General features: G+C 39.9%; 1 protein-coding gene across 4 annotated transcripts in view; it reads left to right on the forward strand.

Moving 5' to 3' along the window:
* Positions 1-15,979, forward strand: part of adam23b (ADAM metallopeptidase domain 23b) — a 42,250-nt gene that overhangs the window by 22,600 nt on the left and 3,671 nt on the right. Inside the window, exons 12-26 of one of the 4 annotated variants that reach the window (XR_014771317.1) lie at positions 153-237; positions 341-428; positions 2,922-2,973; positions 4,842-4,941; positions 5,046-5,117; positions 5,201-5,287; positions 5,391-5,471; positions 5,861-5,911; positions 6,018-6,081; positions 6,215-6,320; positions 8,289-8,408; positions 8,574-8,742; positions 9,579-9,690; positions 10,953-11,043; positions 13,289-13,379. Coding sequence is in view for 3 of the 4 variants with exons in the window: in XM_084725092.1 (XP_084581218.1) it covers positions 153-237; positions 341-428; positions 2,922-2,973; positions 4,842-4,941; positions 5,046-5,117; positions 5,201-5,287; positions 5,391-5,471; positions 5,861-5,911; positions 6,018-6,081; positions 6,215-6,320; positions 8,289-8,408; positions 8,574-8,742; positions 9,579-9,690; positions 10,953-11,043 (1,278 nt within the window). In the remaining variant the exon portion in view is untranslated. The remainder of the gene's footprint in view (positions 1-152; positions 238-340; positions 429-2,921; positions 2,974-4,841; positions 4,942-5,045; positions 5,118-5,200; positions 5,288-5,390; positions 5,472-5,860; positions 5,912-6,017; positions 6,082-6,214; positions 6,321-8,288; positions 8,409-8,573; positions 8,743-9,578; positions 9,691-10,952; positions 11,044-13,288; positions 13,380-15,979) is intronic. The other 3 variants (XM_084725092.1, XM_084725091.1, XM_084725093.1) reach the window with 3 other exon arrangements.

The raw sequence follows: 15,979 nt of genomic DNA on the forward strand, positions 1-15,979 counted from the left end.
TGTGGCTTGCAGCTGCAGCTTCCTGTATTTGAAGCCATGGTGTTTCTTCAGGAGTGAACATTTACATCAAGTGTTGGTTTAGGCTCACTTTTTGACTCCTCTATGCTGTTTTCATCGTTCATGTCTGTGTCTATCTTACATCATTCTTGTAGAAATGTGACCTTCCACTACCGCAGAAGCAGCGCAGCGTACTTTGGAGGCATGTGTTCAGTGAGCCGTGGAGTAGGAGTCAATGAGGTCAGGTTTGCTGTCAAACACAGAGCATCACTCTGTCCACACATATCACAGTGTGCCTGCGTGACTGCCGGTGAATAATCCTTGCTCTCTGCTGTGTCCACAGTACGGCAACAGCTTGGCCATGGCAGGGTCTCTGTCCCAGAGCCTGGCTCAGAACCTTGGCATCCAGTGGGACCCGGCATCCAAGAGAAGTATACATGAAACACACATTGTTATCTCACAAATAGTATGAGTGAGCTTCAGCGGACAGGATATTCAGAGGCAAAATCACAACATCCAGACCACTGAAATCATAAAAAATCATATGTTTACAGTTACCCTTAGTTGTATTTAGCCACGCAGGTAGTTTTATTGAGGACCCTGTGGTCACTCATCTTGATTAACACCACTTCCTAACTGGAAGCAAGTGAGCAAACTCGAGCAGCTGGAGCCCAAAAAAATGTCACAATACATTACAAGCGGCGTCACAGCTTGTAATTTCTCTCTTGACATAAGTAAGTTACATGTCCAAGTTATTCATAACCACTGTAATTTTCTTAAGCCAGCCTTGTTTCTGTATAATTGGGGTACAGTTTACTTACCTGTAATTCCCAGTTGTTCCCTGTTTTCTTTCCAAATCGTTTCTTTTCTGAGGATATTCCTAAAAAGATGCTGTTGTAGATCATGTAAGGTGTGCTGCTTTTCATAAAATAGTCTCTCTTCCTCCGGATTGACTGCTTTGATGAGGAGAAACTGAAACATTAACGATGTCAGCATCAGTTTTGACCAGTGAAAATAGAATGGAGGTGAAGCAAGTGCATAAATCTTTGCAAAAATAGAATCAGAGCGAGCAGTTTTTCAAGCTGTTTGCTAACACACAGAGCAGATTAGGGCATCCTCACTGGAAAAAAACTGAAACAGTAAGAGGTTCACTGGTTCAGATCGTTTACTGTTAGAAAGTCGTAAGGCTCTTCTCTCTTCTCGCCTCACAGTGGTGAAATGAACTTCCCACTAAAGTGAGCACAGCAGGGTCACTGCACAGGCTGAAAACCAACCTTTTCATGGGTTATATGTTTAAATCAGTAACTGACGATTGCCAATATATAGAAAACCACAAAGGTGCATCTTTTGAATCCAAATTTCGGGTCTTTTACTGAACTAAGACAAGTTTAATTGACTTGTTAACTCATTGAATTGCACACTTTTTTAAATCCTGACAGAAAAACAAAATAAAACTCACCAAAACCATCTTGGTCAGTCTTTCCCAGTGAATAACTAAAGATGTAAGTAATCCTGGCCTTTTAATATTCATCTATGAATAAAGAAACATGAATATTGTGCAGCATTTAGAAAAATGCCACAATAGACCCTTTTTGAGGGTAGGAGAAGGGCCTATCTAAAAAAAAAAAAAAAAAAAAAAACTAAAAAAAAAAAAATGAAGTAGTTCATTTTTGGGATCGTGAAGTTCGTTCAAAATTCTCAATTATGAACTATGAATGTGAACTATTTTAATCTTTGTGAATTGAACTTTGAGCGAGCCCTTTTTAAGTGTGAACTTGCACAATACTGGTCTTTCCACTGTTGGAACAATCACCAACTCTGGTTTGGTCGAAATAAATCCGTAATGCTCCGCCTTCGATGTGAAAATGTTCTGGCTCTACACTGTGTTTTCCAGAACAAAAGGACTCTTGCATTTGAAATTGAATGTGTCTGCCAAATGAATGTAACATAATTTGCTGAGGTTTTGAAATATCACGCACTGAGACTCCTACTGTTTCTTTTTTTCCCTTTTTTTTTATGTTGGTATGAAATAGCTCCCAATAAGACCGTCCACAGAGAGGTCTGTGGTCTGACCTGATTAATCCGACATGGCTGTTTGAAAGGCATGATTCTTTTGAGTTTTCCAAATGACATTTTTCAGTGCTTTGAGCATCAGAAATTCAATTGCCCTTAATTTTACTGGCGTGACAGCAGATATCTTAAGACTGCAGCAAACAAACCAAAACAGCCATGGTTAGATATCAGAAGTAGGATGATATGTTGTTTTATGTTATCGGACCTTTCAAATTTCACAGTGCTGAACATCTCACTTATGTAAAAGCAAGAACTACATGGCTAAGACTTTACACTTTTCTAAAAAATTAAATTTGAAAAGGTGAAGTTTAGAACACTTAAATGCCTTTAAAGCAGCAGATGGCGCCTGTAAAGTAAAAAGATGCCTTCTGACTGGACCAAACTGTCTCTCATCAACGCTTTTCTGTGCCAGAAGTGACAGATGGAAAGAGGCACCGATTGTCTTGGAAAAAGTGGTCCAAAAGTAGACTTAGCTGAGTCAGGCTCGAGAAGAATTTATGCCATTTGTTTTTAGATCATATTGTTATCAGAGTGCTTAATGAGGCAACGTCAGAGTCTTAACAGCTGCCATGATGAAGACTGTGAGCTCGTCTCATTATCAGAGAGATTCTTTTATGGTCCCGAGAACTGGCTGAGATTGATGTGGGATTGTGGAGGAATTCTTTGTTATTCAGCTGAAAGCTTTTGGAAATCAAATGCTAAAGCCACCAATCGATAATAAAGTGGAATTATAATCACGTTAAAGTATTTTATTTGAATAGTTTAATTGTTTTCTTTCTGTGCACTATTTCATCATCTCTCCTTCTGAGTCTCTTTCTGTGGTTTTTCTTTTCTTTCTTTCCTGTTTGCAGAGGAATGTGGTTGCGTTGAGACGTGGACTGGCTGCATAATGGAGGACACTGGGTAATGTCCAAAACACACACACACACACACACACACACACACACACACACACACACACACACACACACACACACATACAAAGCATCCCTTTGCCCCCTATCCTATCCCTACCTATAACAACTAAATATCTAACCTTAATGCAGGAGTCTTGAACTCAAATTGGTGTTGTCGTCTCATAGAGGGGCCACTTTAACGTTCAAGTAATGCAAGACAGTTTCAGAAAAAGTACTTTTTTTTGTTTCTGTTGTGCATTAGACTCAAACTCTGCAACTCCTCTGTCACTTTGAACTGGTCATAAACACCCCCCATGTTTTGTCTGTTGTTTTGTGAAAGCACTGAATTGTGTTTTTATTTCAAGTAGGGCTGCACAATCAGTCATGATATTATCAAAATTGCAGTGTGGCTAAGTGCAGTGTCCAAATTGCACAACCCTGCAATTTGGATGTTGCACAAAGGAAAAATGTGTGACAAAATTGCATTATAATGAAGTACTGTAGTGCTGCAGAGATGCCCTGACCTAAAAATCTTGTTTTTCAGATGACAGAAAACATTTGCTTTATTTGCTACACCATATCAAGACTTGAATAGTTTTTTCTTTAGTGAAAATGAAACATGCAAGAATTATAATTCCTGCAAACAGTATTGCAATTGCAGTTTCACTCAAAATAATTGCAGTATGACTATTGTACCATATCGTGCAGCCCTAATTTCAATAGGTATGAAGGGTTAGTTTATACTGAAACAACTAAAAAAAAAAAAAAAAAAAGAAAACAAAATAATTTTGCAGGCGGATTATATTATATTTTTGACATCTTGTTGCAGGCCGGACAGAGGGGGAGCATGAGCAGCAAATAGCCCCTGGGCCAACAGTTTAAGACCCCTGATTTAGAGGAATCTATTGGAGGTCTCCTTGTTGCAGCACCGTGTGTCTACAGTAGCACAGAAAGGACAAATCCAACACTGGCTCTAGATACAGCCTTTTGCATTTTGCTCAGATTTCATGGCCACTGTAGGTTGTCCTACATGCTTGGAAGGAGACAATGCCACTAAGTCCTTCACACTGGTCCCTTAAGTTGCAGTCAGTGTGTATTCTGTAAAAAGTCTTAAAGGACAAGTCTGTAATATATTTACTGTTATAAATCATAAAATGACTGTGATATGTCATCAGACGTTGAAGAAAACATGTTAAGTTGAAATACTGACAACACTACAGCTGCATCTGGATTAACTGTTTGTGTTTTTCACATTAATTAGAGTTCAAATTAATGCTGACTGTTTGCTGAATAAGTGTCTTTTTATGAGTCGTCAGAAACCACTAATAGTATTTTAGAGGGAATAGATATATAAACAGTTAAGATGAGTAATATGTTAATGGTGTCAGGCAGACAGAGAGTGTATTTTCGGAGCAGTGTGCTTTTGTTTTCAGGATAACAGGCTGAACTTTACATTGACAGACAATTAACACTAACATCTAATCAACTCTTTACGTTTTCTTTATTTAAATAATTGCTGTTTTATTTCTCTCTGCTGGTAAGACTCTTGGTAACACGCTCTCCTCATTTTATTTTATTTTTTACTTTTTTTTTATTACAAATGTATAATTCCAAATGTTATAATTTGTATGGCCTCTCATGTGGAGAGTTGGGTTTTACATATTTAAACTGTTACACAATAAATACAGTGTTAGAAAATGGCACAAAGTGTAATAACAGGACACAGAAGTGAAAAACAAAGATTGCGGGACTCTCAGTTGTCACACTAGCAGCTCATCACACACACGGCACCCCACAGCATTTTGAACCATGCTTCCATCCTCACTGGTCGGCGTTTTCTTGTTAATTATCACCCGTTACGCTCTCTCTCTTCAGGGTTCAACACCCACGCAGATTCTCCAAATGCAGCATCTCAGACTACAAGGAGTTCCTTCTGAAAGGTGGAGGCTCGTGTTTGTTTAACAGGCCGACCAAGGTTAGATTCCCACAACTCTGCTCCTCTCTTTTGCACGTCACCACCGTCATGAATCACACATCACACAGCTCTGTCCTTTGCACTCTCCCATTCTCTCCTGGCAGCTGTTCGAGCCAACAGAATGTGGTAACGGATTTGTAGAAGTGGGAGAGGAGTGTGACTGCGGAGCGAGAGCCGTGAGTTTCTTTCACTTCAGGAAGTCCGTTTGTTGTCGTCTGTTTGTTCAGATGGATGAGGCTCCTTGCCTGTTTGTTTTCAGGAGTGCTACAAGGAATGCTGCAAGAAGTGTTCCCTTGCCAACGGGGCGCACTGCAGCGATGGCCCCTGCTGCAATAACACATGTCTGGTATGAGTTTGGTCTTTTCTGAAAGTTTCACAGCACAAAAAAAATTAATTAATACTTGTGAAACCTCAATTTAGACTTTTGTCTCCTCTGCTTTTCCTGCCAGTTTTATCCGCGAGGTTACAGTTGCCGCTATGCTGTGAACGATTGTGATATCTCAGAGACCTGCTCTGGGGACTCTGGACAGGTGTTTTGCACATTGTGTTACATTTGTGTTTTGGTTTCAAACATTTAAAGGGATAGTTCGGATTATTTGATGTAGGGTTGTATGAGGTACTCATCGATAGTCAGTAAATTACCTACGTTAGGTAGAGGTCGGTACACCATCAGTTTTGAGTCCACCAAAAAAAATATAACAACCTTTAGACAACCTTTTCTAACAGTAAACTGCCGTTAAATAAGCCAAATATTGCTCTTCCCAAATCAAGCACCATTTTCTGTCGCTAATACACCAACTATCAATAAGTACCTCATTCAGCCCTATATCGAATAATCCAAACTTTCCCTTTAATTCTTTGCATGTTAAAGATAATGTGCATGGTTGAGAGGAAGTCTTGTGTTTGTGATTGTTTGCAGTGCCCTCCCAACCTTCATAAGCAAGATGGTTACCTCTGCCAGGTGAATCAGGTATGCAGACTGATGACATTATAAAACTGATTGGTCCAAGACGATCAGTGATGCGTCAGGACAGCAGCAGACTGAGAATGTATTTTCTACCTTGTTCTGTCTGAAGGGTCGCTGCTACAATGGAGAGTGCAAGACGAGAGAGAACCAGTGTAAATACATCTGGGGTCCAAGTAAGATTAATATTCTTTTGGTTCACATTAGCTCGTATTAGTGGAGTGTCAGAGTATCATCACACGGAGATGAAAAGAGACTTTTTCATTGTAGCCGGTGCTGTGCAGTTCACCCCTCCTCTGTTTTCCTCAGAGTCTGGAGGCTCAGAGAAGTTCTGCTATGAGAAGCTGAACACAGAGGGCACAGAGAAGGGCAACTGTGGAAAGGATGGAGAGAAGTGGATCCAGTGTAGCAAACAGTGAGTGTCAAAGGAAGAAAAATTAGATTAACTGCGGTATTTCCTCTAAACATGGCAGCATGATGGTGCTTTCTATTTCTATACAGAGGCAGGGCTTTGGTCCATTTCCTATTGTCTTTTATTCCTAAAAATGGAGGAAGTTCAAGTTACTTTGAAGTCAGCCCACAGAGGGCAACAGATGGCACATAATTTGCAGGAACGTTGTCCGTAATAGAATTTAATGTCCTTTAAAGGCAGAATGAGTAGGATTTGTAGAGTTTGTAAACACAACATTCAAAGTTGGTCGCATCCTGGCTCAATGACACAAGCTAACTAAGCTAACCGCCGGCACCGACACGTCCAGCAGAAAACAGGCCAACTCTGAGTCGCTCTTATCCCCATAATCTCCTTCTGTGCTCACCAGTGGGTGAAAGCCAACCTCAGATTCACTGCTTTGGCACAAGTTTTGTCCACTTGGTGTTTTCTGCTCTATATTTGTTTTTTGTGTTTTTCGGCATTGTATCCAGTCCCACCTTCACACCCTGTGTGCTGTTACTGGCTCAGGGCTACACACCCCACTGCCCAAAGTCTGATGGCCAGAAATGTCCCAAACACAGCACAATAATGATGATTGAAAGCAATTACTTTTGTATGAGTCTATGCATTGTTTTTGAGGAAACTCCTACTGGTTCTGGTTTGAAGAACCAGATATCAGACCTCAAGAGTTCAGCTACAGGAGGCCAGGAATCAGTTAATACACAAACATACCTCAATTTTCTTTTAAATTCTTTGCTGATTTATTTTACTTATTAGCTAAATTAGCTTGTTGTGAGGATTGACAGATAAATCAGATAGTTTGCATTTGCTTTTAATAAGAGCAACTGCATTTTAGTTGTAAATGCTTTGGTAACAGTCAGAAGAGATGAAACAACATTAAACTGTCTGAAACCTTTCCAAAATGTAGTTATTGAAATGCTGGAATGATTCCTAAACATAAACCATAAACATAAACTGCTCCTACCAGGGACATAATGAATATCATATTTACGTTCGTTTAGTAAGAAATACTAAAAGAAAAAAATGGTCTTTGTATATTTTGCTTCTCTCCAGTTAATAGTTGTCTTCCCCTGCAGAGCTCATCACCTGATCGTACTGCACTTTGCACGGCCTGGGAGCCCATCACACAGTTACTTACAGCTTAATTTATCCCGTCATACCAAACTGGAGTAGCTGTCCCTCCTTGTTGGTAAAACAGTGTGCATTAATTTATTTTTGTCGTGAATTAGAAAATGGTTGGAGAGTCACCCGCCACCCGGCACCCTATCAGGGGCCAGATTTGGCCCAGGGGCCACAAGTTGAATATCCCTGCCCTGGCTCAAACGGCAAAAAAAGTTTTTTCACCCAGGTTTGGCTCATTGTTATGTAGCCCACTCAACATTTAACATAAAGTTGCTTTTCTTGGGTCTGGAAGATTTTAGAGCAATAATTGACTTTGTTTGCTGTTGGAGGTTTCAACAGTTTAGCAGCAGTTTTCTAGTTGCAGTATTGTGCTTTGACAGCAAGGCTAGCTTCATGATATGATTACAACTCTCTCAATAGATTCAAACTCAGGGTCAGTTTTGAATGATTTCTGACATTTTGAATGCTTTCAACAGTTGATGGCGACTTTAATGGATTACAATGAAGGGTAAAATGGGGTTTGCACAAAACTGTAACACATTTAAAAACAACAAATGTTCACCAAAGTGCTTTACAGATACATTTTAAACACAATTAAATATTTAAAAAGAAAGTCAGTAGGTAGGCAACCGTAACAGACTAAATTAAAGCAATGGTCTAGTCATATTAATTTTAAGACGGCTCTAAAGTAGAAAGATGGGATGGACAGGATTTAAAAGGAGATACATGTGGAAGATCCTGACAAGTCAAAGTGTGTATTAAGTGGAAGATTGGCATCTGTACAGATTTTTTTCCTGTTGTCTTTTTCAGTGATGTGTTCTGCGGTTACCTTTTGTGTACCAATGTTGGCCGCGTCCCACGCATTGGAATAATGAGAGGAGAAGTTACCCCAGCCTCCTTCAACCACCAAGGCAGGGTGGTAGACTGCAGGTAAACCAGGTCATGAAAAAGCCTTAAAACCGATCGAAACAGCATCAGCAGTCCAGTTCTTGTCACGTTTGGTTTTTATCTTCCTTGTATTAGTTTTTATTCTCTCCTCCCCTCCCCACCTCTCCTCTGCCCTCTGTCTTTCTCCCCCCTTTCCTTTCCTCACAGTGGTGGCCATGTCCTTTTGGATGATGAGACCGATTTAGGCTACGTGGAGGATGGGACGCCCTGTGGGCCGTCAATGATGTGCCTTGACCGCAAGTGTCTGCCCATCCAGTCACTCAACATGAGCACATGCCCCAGTGGACCTAATGGACAGGTGTGCTCTGCCCATGGGGTGAGTCCTGGTGTAAACTAACTAACCCAATGTTTTAGGCTTTGCTCTTTGTGGCCTAGCAAGGCGTGAAGGGATAGTTCAGATTATTTGAAGAGGGGTTTGTATGAGGTACTGCTTGATAGTCAGTGTATTAACTACAGTAAATGTTGGTCGACATGTCACCAGTTTGCATCAAACAGTTCAAGTGTACGCTATATTTAGAAGATTTTTCCGACTAAAATTTGTCATCAGACAGCTTTTTCCGATGGGAAACCACCAGATTTCAGTGAGGAAATCAGTAATTTTACCTCACAGAACGGGAGTTGATGGCCCACTGCTGCCTAGATTGGTTAATTTGTTTGTTTTATTGTGTGACTCGCAGAAAAATCAATGTAAGTTTATACACTGATAAGTAATACACTGACCCTCAATAAGTGCTTCATACAACCACACTTCAAATAATTCTGTTTAAGTTCTGCCTGTACTACTGTACTACTGAATGTCTGCATATTTATATCCATCTTTAAAAAGCTGACCTGCTAAAAAGATGCCCTTGTAGAGCTGTAATATCTTGATCAGTTTCCACAAATGTGTCTTTACCTTAATCAACATATTATAGTTTATGATCATATTTACATTGTATATATATATACATATATACATACAAGTGTCGATACTGGAGCCTTCATTAACTGTGTGTGATGAACGATAACCTTTTATAGAAGCTCGATGTAAAGACAGCTGGGAATGTTGCCAATGGACATTGTTCCTAAAAAAGTACTTGGTGTGTCAGCACCTTTATTTACAGCTCTTACGTTCCCCTCATCACCTCATCTGTTTCTGTCTGATCTGTACAGGTGTGCAACAATGAAGCCACATGCACCTGTGACACCACCTGGGCGGGGACAGACTGTAGCATGCCTGACCCGCCTAAAGAGCCTGAGACCATTCAGGACGAAGGACCCAAGGGTCGGTTTCCACCTTCTTCAAAACCTGTGGCACCTGATAGAATGAATAACGCACCACTCATTCTTGAGAACTTGGACAAAAACATTTTAATTTTTACTCATCTGTTATGCTACTGGGAAAATATATCAAACTCTTGGCTATTAAACCTTGTAACGGGCCAACTTCCTAGTGATTTAATTTTTTTATTAGATAGAATTTTTGTCAAGGATTTTGTCAACTCCTCAGACAAACAACAAGTCACAATATAACATAAAACATGAAGGAAATGTTTAATTGTTTTTGTTGCAGTAAATACAGTTAGCTGTATAATCAAAAAGTTGTTCGTAATTTAGATCCATATCTGACAGAGTTGTCTTCTTATTTTTTAATTGTTTGAGTCAGGGTTAAGGGTGTTTTCTGGCACAGAGCAAGTTTAGAAATTAAAATAATTCAATCAGACCAAAACATTTTATGACTTACATATATTTAATATACAGTACCAGTCAAAAGTTTGGACACATCTTCTCATTCAATGTTTTTTTTCTTTATTTTCACTATTTTTCTACATTGCAGATTAATACTGGAGCCATTAAAAATATGAAATATAGAATAAAATGGAAATGTTAAACCCATGCAAAATATGTTTTTGCTTTTTAAGAGTCTAAAATATAAAAAAAAGTAGTGACCTTTTGCTTTGATGCCAGCTTTGCACACTGTTGTTATAGTCTGAACCATTTCCTATAAAAATAAAGGAAAAACCCTGAATGAGAAGTCTGTCCCAAAGTTTCAACTGGCACTGTATAGAAATCCTTAAAAAATACATTTTCGCCAAAAAAAAAAAAAAAAAAGGAATTGGAATTAGAGTGTTTGTGTTTATGGCAGGACATGATTTGTCGCATTTCTCAAGAATGGGTGACACACGTTTAGCCAAGGTTCACACTGACTTATGTACTGTACATGTTGTTCTGCAATACTGCAATGATCTGAGTCAGCACAGACTCGTAGACACGAGTTTCACAGGTGTACTGAGGTCGTAAAGACTCTCCATGTACTGTAAGGACAACATAAAAGCAGTGTTACATTTGTTTACTTTCAGACGATGAAATGCACACACAGTTCTTGCTGTACACCTGCTACTTTGACCACAGGGGGACGGGGAGGTGGTTTAAGGGGGTGGGAAGCGTCCCAGAGGGAACCGTGTCACTTCATCCATGACTCTGAAGCAGAAGCCTGCTGTTTGTTTTTGACAGGGTGGTAATAATGCTCCTTTTCCTTCTGCACAGTGAGCGTGGCCACTAACAGGCTGATAGGGGCAGTAGCAGGGACCATTCTGGCCCTGGGGGTGATTTTTGGAGGCACAGGGTGGGGAATAGAGTAAGCATCTTTAACCCTTTCACAGCTCTTCCTCTCATAGTGGTGCCTCAGTGTGCGGGCGGTCTCGTGAGCCGGCCTGAGCCCGTGTGTGCGTCCCGGTGGCTTTGTGTTCTCTTGTGTGTTGGTGATGACCATATAATTGTCATGTGATTGGATGTTTTCAGTGTCGTGTGATTGATTGATGGATTCCTCCTCCTCCTCCCCTTCCCCCTTCCCACTCCTCTCCTGCCACTTCCTGGTGTTCCCCATTACTACAAGCCTCTTTCTTCATCCTCCCTCTTCCTCTTCTTGTCCCCTTTCTTTCTCTTATTCTTAGTCGTTATGTGGTTGCTCCTGTGATCCTCTCCTTTCTGGGGCATGTGGGGCATTTAGATGGACAACAGTCCAGAGAAGCGTCCAGTTAGTGACCTGGCTTGTCAGTCAGTGGTAGGCTGTGTGGTGACTGGGACCCCTAAAAACATTTTCTACTGCTCACAGTGCAGGCCACATACACACACCTGTATAGTGATGGATACCCAGGGTCTATTCTTCTGCACAATCTTAACAGACAAACCACTAGGGTTGGGTATCAGTTGGCTTTTAACGATTCTGCTTCTGCTTATCGATTTCCGTTCTTAATGATTCTCGATTCCAGATCTTTGAGTGTCATCCTGCAGGGGGGGTTGCAGTTTTTGAGCATATTATGTTTTTTTTACTTTTACTACAAGCTGAGAGAAGTAGGAAACAGTTTTAGTCTCACTTTGTATGTTACTTCATTATTAGAGGGTAGGTCAGCTCAATTTATGTGAATTATTAAGTGTAAAATACAGTTTGCTCCAGGCAGTCTTTCAAGTGCAAAGACTGTTAAACCAAACTCCATTCTAAAAACAGGTGTTTTATGGTTGGGACATATTTTTGCATAGTAAAAGCTTTAGTTACAGTTAGTTTAGTTAGTTTTTTTTGTGTCTTTTCTGTGTGTATTTGTTTTATTGTGTTAAAATAAAAAAAAAAAAAAAAAAAAAAAAAAAAAAATATATATATATATATATATATATATATATATATATATATATATATATATATAAACTGATAAATTAGGAGATGGAGGACATGCATGAATTTAACTTCAGTTTGAACTTTGCATATCTAGATGGAGAGCCAGATTTATATACAGTAGGTGTCTGCAGTTCACGGGGCAATTTGAAACTAGCACAAGTGAAATTTGTGAGGAATCGATAAGCAGAATCCAAATTAATTCTTTTAAATGATTCGTTTGTAATTGTGATTTTGGAATCGATTTGGATGATGCTAGGGGCCTCTTACATATCATGATTTTTTTTTTTTTTGGGTTCCTGGATTGATTTTTTAAAATTTCTTAATTATTTTTTTCATATATAACTAGAGCTTAGTTTGTTAGCATGATGCTAATGTATAATTGGAATTTCAGTTAACACGCTAATGGAAATTAGCATTGAAATTTTATTTTTACATGCTTAACATAAAACAACGTGGGTCCATGCTCATACTTTCATGCATATATTTCCTCTGATCTGTGGAAACAAACTAATAGCTGCTGAATTATCATTGTGAACTCAGCTTCAACACTTCACATTGACCAGCTACAGCAGCCTCAAAAAGATGAAAACTCAAACTCAGAATTCCTGTTAAAAATAAAGCCAGGCGCTCTACTCATCTTGGCTTCATTTATTATTTTCTTATGAACAGGAACAGTTAAGTGTAGCAGTTCACTTCATAAAGTATTTAATTTACTACTTTTATAGGCAATGTAGTAGTTATACTGCTGAAATAAGACTGACATTTGATGTGCCTTGTTTTTAGAAATATCAGTCAAACAAAAATTGCAATAAATCATAATATTGAATTGCAATACATGTAGAATTGAAATACATATCAAATCGGTACCAAAGTATTGTAATAGCATTTCAACAGGTATATATATAAATTGTATTGCCCTGGCCTTACTCGATGCCCAACCCTACAAACCACTGATAATCACTACCTCAACTGACACCAGATAAATGTAAATATTCCCAGCAGGGCGCCTACCTCATTATCTTCATGTTACACACTAAAGGGGGCTGAAAAAGCATGCAAAATACATTCTCAGACTCAGTCATTTTACTGTAATAGTATACTTATGGGTATGTTTTCTGTTCCATGTGAAATCGTCATTGTATAGTTACATGTTATTTATACAGTAAGTGAGTGTAGAAACTCATGTCTTTTTCCCCATAACCCTTTACAGGTCCTAGTGCCACCAATCTAATAATAGGCTCCATCGCCGGAGCCATCCTTGTGGCTGCCATAGTGCTGGGGGGGACTGGATGGGGCTTTAAGTAAGCAACACGCCGCATGCCTCTCCTGTTCTAACTCTTAGCATCCCTGCTGCTTCTAGACACCAGGGTTTGAGCTCCTGCTACAGAATGTGGACCCCAGAGTGGAAAACTGAAGACAAAAACTGAGACGCACATGGAAAACACACACATGTCTGAGCTGCTCAGTTTCATCCAGTGTGCAGTCCTGGTTCTTTTACAGAAGAGGATGATGTTTGAGGGCATATTGTAGATGTGTAAAGGGTGATTTGGAGAGACACTAGGCTCCATGTGGGGGGGTCGTCTGTGGATCTGTAGCAGAACCTCAAACTGATTGGACGGGCAGAGCTCAATGCTTGACATGCATGCTGATAACAGAGGGGAAAGATTACTTTTAACAGCTAAATGATTAAATGTATGCTTGTATTGATAAGTTTAAATCTTATTTCCCCTCTGAAATCTAAAGATAGACCTCTAACATATCTCTGTGTAGCCAGGAAATGTACTTTATTGTACAAAAAGATTTTGTTTAATAAGTTCCAGTCTACCGCTGATTAGCCTGCTGTCTTGAGCAACAGGGGTGTTACACATCTTAATCTAAATAGCCTAAGGAGTAACTGAGAAATATACTCAACACAAATATAAACACAACACTTTTGTTTTTGCTCCCATTTTTCATGTGTTGAAGGAAAATATCTAAGATTTTCTTCTGTGCACACCAGAGGTTAATTTCCCTCATATTTTGTTCACAAATTTGTTAAAATCCATGTCAAAGCCTTTACGCACCAACAGCGCTGCAAATAAATTACACGAAACTGCGAATAATTCAGAGGAGAAATTTTGACAGGCCTGACTAGTCAAGTGCGACAGGATTTTGCAAATAAATTATTGAGCTTCTAAAAAGTAATTGCACTCTTGCCAAAATGCTGGAAACAACATCAGTGATGATGTCCTGGTTCCACTTTTACTCCATAAAAAGAAGAAAAAATAACATGCGTGGGTACACAGAATATTGACAAAGAGAGGAGAACGGGATGAGTTTCACCAGGAGGGAAAAGTCATGAATCACTTCACTCTGCCTCTGATTGGCTTACTCTGATATTCTTACCTGAACCCTGATCAAGACAAGGCAGGTCATGAATTTGCCCTCCTGGGAACAAAATTTGGTATCTGTAAGCCCAGCTGTAGTTCAGTGTTTATTAAATGTTCTTATTCATGGCCTTTTATTGTGAAAATTCCAAGGAACACCTGTGTAATAATCCTGCTGTTTAATCAGCATCTCTTTCCCCACACCTGTCAGGACGATGGATTATCTTGGCAAAGGAGAAGTGCTCACTTACATGAATTTTAGCAAATTGGAGAATAATAGGTCTGCAGTATCTTTTTTAAATACCTTCAGACCTTCCCGACATTTTACTGGAGTGTATGGTATTATGATAATAGTTGTGTAAAACTTGTGTAAAATGGCTCAACTTGACTCTTCTCCGGTGTGAATATTACTCTCTCAATGTAGGCACAACTACAACGCTATTCACACACACACACATATCACAGTCAGGAGCTTTGCCTGGTCTTGAGAAGCTGCTCCGTTATTCACTGACAAACTCAATCCTAAATTGTACATTTACTGCCAGACCGACAACTTCACTGCTCAGCACGTATTCACTGTGCATTCGCTGCCACCACCGACACAAACAGAATTAGCTTGCCACTCAGTTCTCTCTCATGCTCTTTAGACTTAAGTTAAACGTGGCCAATACCCTGGTATATGGTAATAGCTTGATACTGCTCAAGAGAGAAATAAGCCTTTTCTGTGCTCAGAAGAAGTCTTAGATCTTTTACTTCAACTGATGAAAAATGGGAGCAAAAACACGTGTTGCATTTATATTTTTGTTGAGTGTACAATCCTGCAGCCACCAAAGCATGCCAGATAGCAAAGCATCATGATTGTCACCAAAACAAAACCAAAAAAAAAAAAGAAGTAAAGAGAACAGAATAAGAAACAAAACATTTCTGCATGTTGATTTGTTGATTTGGAGGAGGTCAGTTCATTGCACAAAGGCTGAGCCAAACCCACAGTGATTTGGTCCGCAGGGTTGTCGTGCTCTCATCACTTCCATGATCTTTTTCTCGATCCATCACTGTTTGAGGCTGAGACTTTAAATGGAGTAGTGAGAGCGACACACACAGAAGCCAGGACCTTTTTGTTGGCCGCAGCCTTTGTGCCATGGCTGGCCACACCCACCTCGATGGCCAGGCTCCGCCCTAGAGCAGAGCAGGACTCTCGGACCCGCCCACACCAGCTGCCATTGCTGCCTGCTTCACAGACCTGGTACAGACACGGCGCATTGCACTGCATGAACCACGCACAGCAATAGTGCCACCTTCAACTGGCCTACTATTGGAACAGGTGCATGACAGAGTGATAGAAGCCCCACAACAAGCCACAGTACGGGGAGGTTATGCATCACTCCTGTTGTCGTCGTTGTTGTCCCACTGTTGTGGTAGTAGTTATTGTTGCTGCTGCTGCTGCTGTGGTTGTTGTTTACGTGGTCGTCTCCTCTCTTCCCTCCTCTATAGAGTATATTTTATGTTAGCTCTTTTCCTCCCAGATGGTTATGTTT

This window comes from Lutjanus erythropterus, chromosome 8 (genome assembly GCF_056507025.1).
Source record: "Lutjanus erythropterus isolate fLutEry1 chromosome 8, fLutEry1.hap2, whole genome shotgun sequence".
NCBI classification, from domain to species: Eukaryota; Metazoa; Chordata; class Actinopteri; order Lutjaniformes; family Lutjanidae; genus Lutjanus; species Lutjanus erythropterus.